At 42.6% G+C, this 15,462-nt stretch overlaps 1 protein-coding gene across 1 annotated transcript in view; it reads right to left on the bottom strand.

Moving 5' to 3' along the window:
* Positions 1-15,462, bottom strand: part of TUBGCP4 (tubulin gamma complex component 4) — a 41,916-nt gene that overhangs the window by 15,533 nt on the left and 10,921 nt on the right. The window contains exons 6-9 of the mRNA XM_005892597.3: positions 12,866-12,945; positions 11,311-11,512; positions 8,497-8,662; positions 8,135-8,259 (exon numbers count right to left, since the gene is read on the bottom strand). Coding sequence (XP_005892659.2) covers positions 8,135-8,259; positions 8,497-8,662; positions 11,311-11,512; positions 12,866-12,945 — 573 coding nt within the window. The remainder of the gene's footprint in view (positions 1-8,134; positions 8,260-8,496; positions 8,663-11,310; positions 11,513-12,865; positions 12,946-15,462) is intronic.

Below are 15,462 nucleotides of genomic sequence, written 5' to 3'. Positions count from 1 at the left end.
GACTCTCCTTCAGATTTGATGGGAGAAATGAAAGGCTTTCCAGACAAGCAAAAGTTAAGAGAATTCAGCACCACCAAACCAGTTTTACAACATATGCTAAAGGAACTTCTATAGGCAAGAAACACAAGAGAAGGAAAAGACCTACAGAAAATAAACCCCAAACAATTAAGAAAATGGTAATTTTCTTAATTACCATTAAGAAAGGTGCTCAGTCGTGTCCTACTCTTTGTGACCCCATGGACTGTATAGCCTACCAGGCTCCTCTGTCCATGGGATTTTCCAGGCAAGAATACTGGAGTGGGTTGCCATTTCCTTCTCCAGATCTTCCTGACCCAGGGATTGAACCTGGGTTTCCCACATTATAGGCAGATGCTTTAGGATCATACATACTGATAATTACCTTAAATGTAAATGGATTAAACGCACCAGAGACACAGACTGGTTGGGTGGATGAAAACATGCGTATGTCTGCACTTCTACTTACTGCAATCACCCTGCTTGACCCCCACAAATTGTATGTAATTATTTTATATTGTTAAATTAATCATGTTCTCATTATGGCTTGAAATTGTAATTATCTTTTTTTTTCCTATGGCTATTGATTGTGAAAAGCAATAAACATTTTTACTATGGTGACATCGAAAAAGCAAGAACGTTCCAGAAAAACATCTACTTCTGCTTTATTGACTACACCAAAGCCTTTGACTGTGTGGATTACAACAAACTGTGGAAAATTCTTCAAGAGATGGGAATACCAAACCACCTGACCTGCCTCTTGAGAAACCTATAGGCAGGTCAGGAAGCAACAGTTAGAACTGGACACGGAACAACAGACTGGTTCCAAATAGGAAAAGGAGTATGTCAAGGCTGTATATTGTCACTGTGCTTATTTAACTTATATGCAGAGTATGTCATGAGAAATGCTAGGCTGGATGAAGCATAAGCTGGAATCAAGACAGCCGGGAGAAATATCAATAATCTCAGATATGCAGATGACACCAACCTTATGACAGAAAGCGAAGAACAACTAAGGAGCCTCTTGATGAAAGTCAGAGGAGAGTGAAAAAGCTGGCTTAAAACTCAACATTCATAAACCTAAGATCATGGCATCCAGTGCCATCACTTCATGGCAAATAGATGGGGAAACAATGGAAACAATGAGAGACATTATTTTGGGGGGCTCCAAAATCACTGCAGATGGTGACTGCGGCCATGAAATTAAAAGACGCTTGCTGCTTGGAAGAAAAGTTATGACCAACCTAGACAGCATATTAAAAAGCAGAGACATTACTCTGCCAACAAAGGTCTGTCTAGTTAAAGCTATGGTTTTTCCAGTAGTTATGCATGGATGTGAGAGCTGGACTATAAAGAAAGCTGAGCACCAAAGAATTGATGCTTTTGAACTGTGGTGTTGGAGAAAACTCTTGAGAGTCTCTTGTACTGCAAGGAGATCCAACCAGTCCATCCTAAAGGAAACCAGTCCTGAATATTTATTGGAAGGACTGATGCTGAAGCTGAAACTCCAACACTTTGGCCACCTGATGCGAAGAACTGACTCATTGGAAAAGACCCTGATGCTGGGAAGGACTGAAGGCGGGAGGAGAAGGGGATGGCAGAGGATGAGATGGTTGCATGGCATCACCAAGTCTATGGACATGAGTTTGAGTAAACTCCAGGAGTTGGCAATGGACCGGGAGGCCTGGTGTGCTGCAGTCCATGGGGCTGCAAAGAGTTGGACACAACTGAGCGACTGAACTGAACTGAACTGTTACTCACTTAATACCATTGTATCATGATTGGCAAGAGAAAAATAACAGAACTCTGTATCACCAGAACTAGGATCTAATAGAAAAACCTAAAATAACTTTCGAAAATCCAGATGCATATCAGAATTATCTTGGAATTTTTTGAAAAATACAAATGCTCAAGTATTGTTAATTTTTCTCCAAAGGTCCAGATAGATTTCTAATGAGCAGTCATATTTAAAAACAAGTGATGATCTTTTACTTTTATCTAGTTCGTTTCACTTTTTCTATTTCATACTCAGTGCTCCCATTTCATTCAGTTTATGTACTTCAATTTCTCCATCTCTTTTTTTTTTTGATGTTCTTTCTCAAGTCTTTATCAAGTGTAGTAGAAAAGCTTTTGTGTACATATATATAAATATGTATAATATATATTTTATAAAACTTATTTTTGCCTAACTAAAAAAATTATGACATTTTGATACTACTTGACTTAGTATGAATAGAATGCCAGATTTCTAATTAAAAAACAGATATGCAGCAAGCAAAAAAGGTTCACTGTATAGCATTGGGACTATAGTCAGTATCTTGCAGTTACCTATGGTAGAAAATAATTCCCCAATACTACATGAATACATGTGTATTTGTGTAGCTGAATCACCTTGCTGTGCACCTGAAACACGGCCAACGCTACCTCAGTAAAACACATGTATTAAAAATAAAGGGCCACACATGACAAACCTACCACTGGTGTCACACGCAAATGGAGGAAGTGACAAGATAACCATGTCCAATCTGACCACTTTTATTTAACAGAGTTTTGGAAGTCCTAGCTACAGCAATCAGAGAAGAAAAAAAGTAAAGGGAATCCAAATTAGAAAAGAAGTTAAACTGCCACTGTTTGCAGATGACATTATACTCTACACTGAAGATCATAAAGATGTTACCAGAAAACTACTAGAGCTCATAAATGAATTTGGTAGAGTTGCAGGTAACAAAATCAATACACAGAAGTCAGTTGCATTTCTATACACTAACAACGAAAGATCAAAAAAAAATTCAAGAAGCAATTCCACTTATCATTGCATCAAAAAAGAATAAAATACATAGGAACAAACTTACCTAAGGAGACAAAAGACATGTATTCCTCTTTTGCTATAAGATGCTGATGAAAGAAATCAAAGAAGACATAAACAGATGGAAAGATATACCATGTTTGTGAATCGGAAGAATCGATATTTTCAAAATGACTATACTACCCAAGGTGATCTACAGATTCAATGCAATCCCTATCAAATTACCATGGTATTTTTCACAGAACTAGAACAAAAAATTCTCAAAATTGATATGGAGACACAAAATAGCCAAATATACCCTGAACAGCCAAAACAATTTTGAAAAAGAAAGCCAGAGCTGTAGGAATCAGGCTCCTTGACTTCACACTACACTACAAAGCTCCAGTCATCAAAACAGGACGGTAGTGGCACAACAACAGAAATACCGATCAATGGAGCAGATAGAAAACCCGAAATAAGCCCATGCACCTACAGTCAGTAATCTGTGACAACGGACGCAAGACCACACAATGCTGGAAAGACAGTCTCTTCAGCAAATGGTGCTGGGAAAACTGGACAGCCACATGTTTAAAAAAAAAAAGACGTTAGACCATTCCTTAATTCCATACATAAAAATAAGCTCAAAATGAATTAAAGACCTAAATGTTAGACTGGACACTATCAAACTCTTCCAAGAAAACATATGCAGAACACTCTCTGACGTAAGTCACAGCACATCTTTTTTAATCTATCTCCCAGAATAGTGGAAATAAAAGCAAAAAGAAACAAATGGGACCTACTTAAACTCAAAAAGCATTTGCACAGCAAAGGAAACAAAAAACAACCCACAGACTGGAGAAATATTTTTCAAATGATGTGACTGATAAGGGATTAGTCTCCAACATTTCCAAACAGCTTATGACACTTAATAGAATAAAAACAACCCACTCAAAAAACGGGCAGAAGACCGCAAGAGACACGTCTGCAAAGAGGACACACAGATGGTCAACAGGCCCAGCACCACCAGCTATTAGAGAGACGCAAACCAAAACGATAATTAGATACGACCTCACACCAGTCAGGATGGCAATCATCAAAAAATCCACAAACAACGAACGCTGGAGAGGGTGTGGAGAGACAGGAACCCTCCTGCCCTGTTGGTGGGAATGTAAGCTGGTACAGCCACTATGGAGAACAGTATGGAGGTTCCTTAAAACACTAAAAATAGAGTTGCCATATGACTGTGCAATCCCACTCCTGGGCGTATATCCCGAGAAAAGCATAACCCCCAAAACACACACACCCCAGTGTTCACTGTGGCACTGTTTACAACAGACAAGACATGGGAGCAACCTAAATGTCTGTCGACAGGAATGAATAAAGAAGACGTGGCACATAAACACAAGGGAATATTACTCCGCCATTAAAAAGAATGAGATACGGCCATCTGAAGTTACATGGATGGACCTAGAGTGTGTCATGCTGAGTGAAGTAAGTCAGAGGAGGGGACATATCATATGATATCCGTTATATGTGGAATCTAAAGAGAAATGATACAGATGAACTTACTTACAAAACACCCTCTTTCAAACAAAACACCCTCTTCCAACAACATAAGAGAAGACTCTACACATGGACATCACCAGATGGTCAATACAGAAATCAAACTGATTATATTCTTTGCAGCCAAAGATGGAGAAGCTCTATTCAGTCAGCAAAAACAAGACCAGGACCTGACTGTGGCTCAGATCATGAACTCCTTATTGCCAAATTCAGACTGAAATTGAAGACAGTAGGGAAAACCACTAGACCATTCAGGTATGACCTAAATCAAATCCCTTACAATTATACAGTACAAGTGACAAATAAATTCAAGGGATTAGATCTGACAGAGTGCCTCAAGAACCATGGACGGAGGTTTGTGACATTGTACAGGAGGCAGTGATCAAGACCATCCCCAAGAAAAAGAAATGCAAAAAGAAAAATGGTTGTCTGAGGAGGCCTTACAAATAGCTGAGAAAAGAAGAGAAGCTAAAGGCAAAGGAGAAAAGGAAAGATATACCCATTTGAATGCAGAGTTCCAAAGAACAGCAAGGAGAGATAAGAAAGCCTTCCTCCGTGATCAATGCAAAGAAACAGAGGAAAACAATAGAATTGGGAAGACTAGAGATCTCTTTAAGAAAACCAGAGATACCAAGGGAACATTTCATGCAATGATAGGCACACTAAAACAGAAATGGTATGGACCTAACAGAAGCAAAAGATATTAAGAAGAGGTGGTAAGAATATATAGAAGAACTATACAAAAAAGATCTTCACAACCCAGATAATCATGCTGGTGTGATCACTCACCTAGAGCCAGACATCCTGAAATGCGAAGTCAAGTGGGTCTTATGAAGCATCACTACGAACAAAGCTAGTGGAGGTGATGAATGCCAGTTGAGCCATTTCAAATCCTAAAAGATGATGCTGTGAAAGTGTTGCACTCAATATGCCAGCAAATTTAGAAGACTCAGCAGTGGCCACAGGACTGGAAAAGGTCAGTTTTCATTGCAATCCCAAAGAAAGGCAATGCCAGAGAACTATCGCAAATATGCACTCATCTCACACGCTAGCAAAGTAATGCTCAAAATTCTCCAAGCCAGGCTTCAACAGTATGTGAACTGTGAACTTCCAGATGTTCAAGCTGGATTTCAAAAGACAGAGGAACCAGAGATCAAACTGCCAACATCCACTGGATCATTGAAAAAGCAAGAGCATTCCAGAAAAACATCTACTTCCGCTTTATTGACTACACCAAAGCCTTTGACTGTATGGATCACAACAAACTGTGGAAAATTCTTCAAGAGAATTTTCCAGGGAATACCAGACCACCTGACCTGCTTCCTGAGATATCTGTATGCAGGTCAAGAAGCAACAGTTAGAACTGGACATGGAATAACAGACTGGTTCCAAATAGGAAAAGGAGTACGTCAAGGCTGTATATTGTCACCATGCTTATTTAACTTATATGCAGAGTACATCATGAGAAATGCTGGGCTGGATGAAGCATAAGCTAGAATCAAGACTGCTGGGAGAAAAAATCAGTAACCTCAGACATACAGATGACACCACCCTTATGACAGAAAACAAAGAACTAAAGAGCCTCTTGATGAAAGTGAAAGAGGAGAGTGAAAAAGCTGGCTTAAAACTCAACATTCAGAAAACTAAGATCATGGCATCTGGTCCAATCACTTCATGGCAAATAGATGGGAAAACAATGGAAACAATGAGAGACTAGTTTTTGGGATCCATAATCACTGTAGGTGGTGACTGTAGCCATGAAATTAAAAGATGCTTGCTGCTTGGAAGAAAAGCTATGACCAACCTAGACAGCATATTAAAAAGCAGAGACATTACTTTGCCAACAAAGATCTGTCTAGTCAAAGCTATGGTTTTTCCAGTAGTCATGTATGGATGTGAGAGTTGGACTATAAAGAAAGCTGAGCACCAAGGAATTGATGCTTTTGAACGGTGGTGTTGGAGAAGACTCTCGAGAGTTCCTTGGACTGCGAGGAGATCCAACCAGTCCATCCTAAAGGAAATCGGTCCTGAATGTTCATTGGAAGGACTGATGCTGAAGCTGAAACTCCAAATCTTTGGCCACTTGATGCGAAGAACTGACTCACTGGAAAAGACCCTGATGCTGGGAAAGATTGAGGGCAGGAGGAGAAGGGGACAACAAAGGATGAGATGGTTCTATGGCATCACCAACTCAATGGACAGGAGTTTGAGTAAACTCTAGGAGTTGGTGATGGACAGGGAGGCCTGGCGTGCTGCAGTCTGTGGGGTTGCAAAGAGTCAGACACGACTGAGCGACTGAACTACTAAACTGAAGAAGGTATAGAGCAAAAGGAGCCCTACTTCACTGTCAATGGGAATGTAAATTGATACAGCCACTATGGTGAACACTATGGAGATTCCTTAAAAAACTAGGAATAAGGCTGCCACATGACCCAGCAATCCTACTACTGGGCGTATACCCTGAGAAAACCATGATTCTAAATGACACATTTATCCCAATGTTTATAGAAGCACTGTTTACAATTTTCAGGACATGGAAGCAACCTAGATGTCCATCGACAGACGAATGAATAAAGAAGATACAGTACATATATACAATGGAATATTACTCAGCCATAGAAAGAATGAATTTGAGTCAGCTGTATTGAAGTGGATGAACCTAGAGCCTGTTACACAGACTGAAGTGAGTCAGAAAGAGAAAAATATATATTAATGCATATATATGGAATCTAGAAAAGCAGCACTGATGAACCTATTTTTAGAGAAGAAATGGAGACCCAGAGAGCATGGACTTGGGGACACGGTGGGGAACGGAGAGGGTCGGACGAAGTGAGAGAGGAGCACCGACGTGTACACAGCACCACGTGTAAAACAGAGAGCTAGTGGGAAGCTGCTACGTGACACAGGGAGCCCAGCCTGGCGCTCTGTGATTACCTAGAGGGGTGGGAGGGGAGGCAGAGAGAGGGGCTCAAGAGGGAAGGGAAATATACAATTATGGCTGATTGTTGCTGTTATAGGACAGAAACTCATACAACACTGTAGGGCAATTATCTTCCAATTAAAAAAATTTTTAAATGCTGGAGTGCAAAAAAAAAAAAAAAAAAAATGGAAAAATATTACTTGTCCTGCCTTCCTATGATAGATTATCCTAAGGCCGTAAGGCACTAAATTTAGTCAGAATTAGTGGGTCCCCTGGAGTCACTGCCAACTACACAATGGAGTCAAAAGGGTATCTATCTGAAATGCAAACCAAGATCTTCCTTTATTACTAAGTAACTGACTAGCTATCAATCAAACTCCTGTCAGGTGGGAAAAGGCTAAGGCAGTTCCGCCTCTATTATTAAAACAATGCTTTTATTTTCTACTTCCTGCTCTTCAACTCTCTCAAACACTTCCCTGCAAGTTAAGTTCTAATCACACCAAGAGGAAATAAATCAAGTACTCAATTTCTAGGAAACTAGTCTATTTTCTTCTACTACGAGGGACCTCCCTGGTGGCCCAATGGTTAAGAATCTGCCTACCAATGCAGGGAACGAAGATGCCACAGGCCTCAGGGCAGCTAAGCCCCTGAGTAGCTGTGTGCCCCTAAGTAGCCACAACTACTGAAGCCCAAGAGCCCCAGAGCCTGGGCTCCACAAGAAAGTACTCCCTGCTCACCACAGCTAGAGAAAGCCCGAGTGCAGCAACAAAGAATTCATGCACCACAGTGACGACCGAGTGCAGTCAATTAAATAAGTAAAATAAACTATATCTATATTGAGAAAGACCAACCTCGGCCACAGTACTGCGAATACGATCCACCACCTGCTCAAAGTCCACCAGGCTGAAGAGGGGCTGCTGCTTGAGACGATGCAACTCTGCTGCAAAAGTGTCCTCCTGGTTCTTCAGAATGGATCCTGTAGGACAGGAAAGCACTCACGGTCAGCGGGAGTCAGGAAACCTGCACAGGCGGGGGGCTCTCTGCCTGGGGCTGCCGGGAACAACATGAAGGTCCCTAGCCACCCACTCATGTCCCATGTCCCTAGGACATGAAGGTCCCTAGCCACCCACTCTGTCCGGGCCGACTCTGGGTCCAGCATGATGTCAAATATGCCTTTGAGGATGGGGGGTACCCTGGGCAAGGATATTCCTACCTTTCCTGGTCAGGTTTACATTTTGATTTTCGAACATCTGGACAGATTCTCCCACAAAGAGGATTTTTTCAGCAACCCTCACTGGAATGTAGGACGGCAGAATCTCCACTCGCAGAGAAAACTGTTTGAGAGATGGCGCCAGCATGTTCTCCTCCTCTATCAGGCGCTGGGCAAGGAAAAAACCCACATCAGAGATAACGTATGAAGTGAGAAAGGGGAAACAAGGGAATATCTGGCAGCTCTCCCAACCCACGATTTACAGTTTCTGGAAGCAGGGACTTTAAATCTGAACTTGCATAATTATTAAATCACCAGTGCTAGAGAAAGACATTCCATTTTTAGACAGAAAGCACAGTGGAAATAACAGTGGTTCTATTAACATTAGGATTTTCATTCTCACTCTGCCTTGACTACTGTGTAAAACTTGTGCAGTGGGTCTGGAACTCAGTCTTCTTGTCTGTACTGTGGGATACCTGATCTGTTTGTTTCCAGGTCTGCATGTCTGTGATTTACTACCCTGTGCATGTCTGCTCTGCCCAGCTCTTCACAGAGGCCTGAGTCATACAGCCATGTGGTTCTCATAACCTGGCTCCTGGGCCAGCATCATTGGCCTCACGTGGGAGCTTGTTAGAAATGCAAAATTTCAAGCCCGTCCCCAGAGCTACAGAAAACCTGGGGGATGAGGCCCAGCAGTCCATGTTTTAATAAGCTCTCCAGGCGATTCTGGGCACTCTACAGTCTGAGAACCACTAATCTAGCCCATGAAGCCCCAGATTCTTGCCGTCTAGCTAACCAGGTCCCTGACTTGCTGCTAATTTGACCCTTATCCAGGGTATGGATAAGGAACCCCAAGCTCCATTCTCCTGACTTTGATCTCTGCTATCCGCCATTTCGATTTTGGGCTTGGGTGCTGGTGTGCCTCAGGGCACCACCCAAGACCCTTTTTTCCTCTCGCTTTCCACACTCTTCCTAAACAATCACATCTTCTGAGGCTGAACTGATCATAACAGGTATTTTTAATCTTTCTGCATCACAGGACTCTCTGCAAGTATAAAAGTGATGGACCTTCCAGAAGAATATGGAAACATACACTTCACAGAACCTCTGAAGCCACCCATGGACCTCAGATTAAAAACTTTGATATACTGATAACTCCTAAAACTTTATCTTTAAGCCAGACTGCTCTCATCAGCTCCAGGCTCAGCCCACTGGTCATTTCCTACAAGCATCTCAGTGTGTCCAGAGTTAGACACACCTTCTCCCCTGCTCTCTCCTATCAGCAACCCACAGTCCTCACCATCACCACTCGCCAGCACTAAAGGCAGAGACTTGGCCATCATCCCTGATGCTTCCCTTGGGCCCCTGGCCAATCAATCGCCACGACCTGCCTGCTCCACCTCCTAAATAGCGCTGAAGCCTCTTTCTTCTTCACCATATTTACTGTTCCCATCCTTGGTGCAGGCCAGCACTATTTTTCAGCTAATGTCCCCAACAGGCTTCACTGATGGCTCAAACAGTAAAGAATCTGCTTGCAATGCAGGAGACGCTGGAGAGCTGGGTTTGATCCCTGGGTCAGGAAGCTCCCCTGGACGAGGAAATGGCAATTCACTCCAGTATTCTTGCCTGGAAAATCCCATGGACAGAGAAGCCTTGCAGGCTACAGTCCATGGGGTCACAAAGAGTAGGATACGACTGAAGCAACTGAGCATATGTAATGTCCCAAACATTCTCCTAACTACTGTACTTGCTGCTAATCTTAATTTTTTAAAAAAAGTTTTCCCGCAGTTTCCAGAGTGATCTATCATAAAGTCTAATATAACATACAGAGGTGTGTTAACCTGTTGCCTAAAATTCTTCGTGGTTCCCAGCTCTTTTCAGGCTCAAGTCCAAATTCCTTCCCATTATTTACAAGGGCTTTCATGATCTTACCTCTGCTCATCTCAAAAGCTTCACTGACTGCCACTTCCCACATCCCCTCCAACTGTCCCTTACACTCTATATTTCAGTCTTTATTTACTTGACCATCTCAATTGAATTACTAATGGTTCCCCCAAATGATCCATGTCCTTCATGGCCTCTGTACTGTACACAGTCCTTCCCTCTGCCTGGAATTGTTTTTTTTTTTTGGCCGTGTGGCATATGGGATCTAAGCTCCCAGACTAGGGATCAAACCTCAGCCCCCTGCATTGGAAGCTCAGTCTTAACAATTGAACCACCAGAGAAGTCGTTCTCCCAAACTCTCTGCACTTAAGACATATATTCCACTCTAGTCCATATTCCCAGAATACCCACACTCACTGGTCCAGAGCACTTAGTATATTGTAATATGTCTTCCACTAACTGTAAGCTCTTTAAGGACAGGGACTACTACATTTTATTTGTTTATGCGGTTGTGGCACCTGGAACAGTTGTGCCTGGCATATAACAGGCATTCAATAAAATGTAACAGGATAAATGAATGGATATGAACAACACAGGACTTTGGGGAGCCGAATCAAATGTAACCTGCAGTGTAAAAGCTCTGGGTACCAACAAGACGACCTAAAGGGATAAGACTTATTATTACTCTCCTCAATGCAAATACCAGGAAAAGGGGAAACAAAAGGGATCTTACAAGTGTATTTTCTACTTTAGAGTCTCTCACTGTTAGGCATTAAGTTTGAGTATTAAGCTAAGCCAGCTGTCTACGTCTACAGAATTTATGGAACGTGCCCAGGCCATGATGAGCTGGGGGCAAGTCAGCGGAAGGTCATCTAGCTGCCGACTTGTCCAGCTCCTGGCAGGAGCAGGCTAGGCTTCTTGCTGGGCTCTCACCAAGTCCTGGAGTTCTCTCAGTTGTTTTCCTGTCAGTCCCCCAATGCCCAGATCCTCCTCATCCTCTTCTGGCTGGGCGCTGACATTCCCGGAAGATGGACCCTGTTTGATAAAGAACTCTTCGTGCTGATCCAAGAGGAGTCCATGTAACATCCAGGCTGAGAGCTGCTTATACATGACCCCGTGACACACGGCCAGGATCCTGAGTGGAGAGGACAGCAAAAGCCTTAGAAGTTCACTCAGAGGACAAAAGCACAGAGGGCGTGCTTTAAACTGGATAAACAGAGGCCTGAGAGTTTGGTCAGTCAGAAAGGAAAGGACCAATTAGGGTAAAAATAATTGTGCTATTTTAACTTCAATCTCTGCGGATGAACTAAGTGGTTAAATTTCCAAACCTGTAGCCTGTATACTGAAGTCTGAAATGCTCGGTAAAGGTTCTGATCATCTTTTAGAAGAGGCACATTTCTTCCCTCCTTTTGAGTAAAATAAGTTTCAAAATGGAAGATTCCTGTTAAAATTAAATGGACTTACAGGAGTCTCTTTTTGGCTAACACAGTATTAAGTAAGTTTTTACTTTTGTTGGACTCACATGAGGAGAGTAGGTCCAGTAGGTGAGAGGCAGATATACCTGAGAAAGTATTACCCAACAAAATGCAGAATGGTTGTTGGAGAATGGGATAGTTACACAGCCTCAAAGGACCACACCTCAGAAAACATATCAATGACAAAGTGGAAAATGTTCCTCTAAAACAGATCTGGTGGGAAACACCTAACCCTAGTGATGAAGCTTTACACCAGCAATGGGGCAAACTTGCGCTGTGTGCACTCTGATATGCTCTAACGGAATAATACGACCTAGGTAGTATCCTTGCCAAAAATGTCCAATCTGAATCTACTCATGAGGAAATAATCAGAAAAATCCAGACTGTGGAGTATTCTACAGGAAGCCTTTGATCATATTTCACATTTATTTAATAGATGCAATCATAAAATACATATAATTTTGTATCCTTTTTTCAGTTAGTATTATAAAAATATTTTTACATGTTTCAGAATTTGTAATTTTAATTGGTTTATAGTCTATCAAGTGAATATATTTTTATTCAGCATTCTATTACTGGTGATTTTCTCATTTCTTAATATAGCAGACAATATTGCAATGAATAATGATTGTGTATATGGTTATTTTCTTCTTTTGGATAATTTTGTTAGAGTAAAATTCTTAAGAGGATTATAAAGCTACTCAAAATACACGTTTAGACACAGCTAAGCATAATCTGGAATATTTCATGGAAATTCTCCAAGGATAATGAGGTCCAAAAATGAAGGACTGCCTCAAGATCATCTAGGCAGCTAGGTCCTAGCCTGGACGCTCAACACCTTAGAATCCCCTTTCTGTGGTTTCTGAGTCACCGTAAGGCTGACATGGGCTCCTGTACTCACGGGACAACTGTCCCCAGAGAGAAACCCAAGATAACCTGGAAACAGAACTTGGGCCAAGTCAGGTCACTTGACCACCCACTCCTCCCTCTACCCCAGTGAAGCCACGACTTACTTTTCTAGTGCACTGCGAACAGGAGGCAACCCCCCGCAGCTGTGTTTGTATACAGTTTCCAGGATTTGACAACCATGAATCTGTGGAAAACACAACCTTGTCAAGCTGAATTCCATTTTAATAGTTCATGTAACACAATCTCATATTCTATATTCAATCCAGAGGGCAAAATCCACGGAGAGTGAGGATAAACTTGTAAGATCTATGCATAGTTCCAATTCTGACTCCAATTCCACTGTGTGTGTGTAGGGGTGGGTGGGGTTCCCCCACACCACCAAGCAACTCTCTGACACCAGCTGGGGGTCCTATAACCCAACTCAATCCCTGGGTTCCACTTATTTGCTAGAGCAGCTCACAGAACTCAGGAAACCCATTTATTCACTAGATTATCAATTTATTAGGAAGGATACACCAGGATACCAATCAACACCCAGATGAAAGGGTACATACAGCGAGGTCCCGGACAAACGAGCTTCTGCAGGGCACGGTGGCACACACAGGCACTCTGGTCCACCAGTCTGGAAGCTCTCCAAACCATCCTTTCAGGTTTCTATGGACCTTCCCAGCTCTCTGCCCTCTGCCCGCTTTTCTTGCCAAAGGTCAGGTGGGAAACGTGGGACTGCAAGTTCTCACCTTCCAATCACAGGGTTGGTTCCCCGGGCAACCAGCCCATATTTCAGTGTTTTCCCAAAATCACCTGGTTAACAAGCTCAGGTGTGGTAAATAGGGGTTTGCTATGCATACCAAGATGTCTTTATTGCTCTTATTACTTAGGAAATTCTGAGTTTTAGGAGCTCTGTGCCAGAAATGGGACAAAGACCAAATCTATTTTTCTTATTATAAATCACAACATCACAATAGTTGTTCTTAAGTATGGACCCTCCGCATCCCTATCCTTTCCCAGCCCACACCTTTGCCCAGCAGCATCTGCATCACCTGGAAACTTTTAAGAGCTACAAATTCTTAGACCTTTGTTCCAGACCTGCTGAATCAGGATCTCTGGGGTGGGGCCCAATGATCTGCTTTTAACAATCAGCTCCAGGTGATTCTAATGCACAATGAAGTTTGAGAACTGCACTAAGGAAACCAGAGTCATTTCAAATTCCAGGAAAAGAAGTAAAGAACGCTCTTTACTTCAGATTAAGGCCTAATTCAGACTTCTTATAAAGTACACACTTATCTAAAAACCTGCTTCCTCTCTCAATGTCCTTTTGTCTCTATTTTTTTTAAACAGCTTTACTGAGGTATACTTTATACACCATGCTGCTATGTCACTTCAGTCGTGTCCGACCCTGTGCGACCCCATAGACGGCAGCCCACCAGGATCCCCCGTCCCTGGGATTCTCCAGGCAAGAACACTGGAGTGGGTTACCATTTCCTTCTCCAACGCATGAAAGTGAAAAGTGAAAGTGAAGTCGCTCAGTTGTGTCCGACCCCCAGCGACCCCATGGACTGCAGCTTTCCAGGCTCCTCCATCCATGGGACTCTCCAGGCAAGAGTACTGGAGTGGGGTGCCATTGCCTTCTCCATTATACACCATAAAATTCATCTAATTTAAGTGTACTTTCAACAATGTTTAATAAATTTACAGCAGTGTGCAACCATCAACACGATCCAGGGTTATAACATTTCCAGCACTCTAAAGGACCCCTTGTGCCTGTGTGCACTGCCCTGTTCTCACCCACAGCCTCATTTATTTAGAGCCTCAGCACTCAGCTTCCTACCCGTTCCCCGGCAGGAATCCCTTGCCCATCTACAATCCCTCCACTCGTTTTCCACTCTCCTTCCTGGGGCCAATGGAAGCTCAGGGTCAACTGAGGTGTGCAGCCATGCATGGCCTCTTATGCTAACCCCACTTACCTAGAAGGTCCCCTCTAGCTTTGGGAGACAGTTTAGTAGAGTAGTTAAGAGCACAGTCTGGGGTCAGACAGCCCCGAGTTTATATCCTCGTTGTACCGTTTATTACCTTCTGTATGATCCTAAGGGGCTTCCCAGGCGGTGCAGAGGTAAAGAATCTGACTGCCAATGTAGGAAAAGCAAGAGACGCAGGTTTGATCCCTGGGTTGGAAAGGTCCCCTGGTGGAGGAAATGGCAACCCACTACAGTATGCGTGCCTGGGAAATTCATGGACAGAGGAGCCTGGCGGGCTAGAGTCCATGGGGTTACAAAGAGTTGGACGTGACTGAGCAACTGAGCACGCATACACGTGTGACTCTAATTACATTCCTTAACCTATTTGATTCCTTAGGAGATTGACCTTGATAATACATGTGAAGCACTTTGCACAGTGCCTGGTATACAACAAGTGCACAATAAAAGCTTGATGTTATTTGATGAGGGCAACCAGCTTTGCAGGGTCAGAGAGCGCTGTCCCCACTGACTTTGCTGCCACAGAATGAATGCAGCAGAGTGTAAGTTTCTAGACGTGTACAGTGAAAAAAAAAAAGAAGCAGCAATCTGGCAAACTGCCTAGTTAACTAGTTATATTCAAGGCACAAATACATCAGCTTAAAAACAGGAATTAACTAAATATATTTAATCCACTTGTCCTTTCTGATCCAGTTATGAACCAGCAGATTCTTCTAATGTAAAATCTC

This window comes from Bos mutus, chromosome 21 (genome assembly GCF_027580195.1).
Source record: "Bos mutus isolate GX-2022 chromosome 21, NWIPB_WYAK_1.1, whole genome shotgun sequence".
In the NCBI taxonomy this organism is placed as follows: domain Eukaryota; kingdom Metazoa; phylum Chordata; class Mammalia; order Artiodactyla; family Bovidae; genus Bos; species Bos mutus.
The sequence above is the reverse complement of the archived record's forward strand: the minus strand, read 5'-3'. Positions and strand labels throughout refer to the sequence as shown.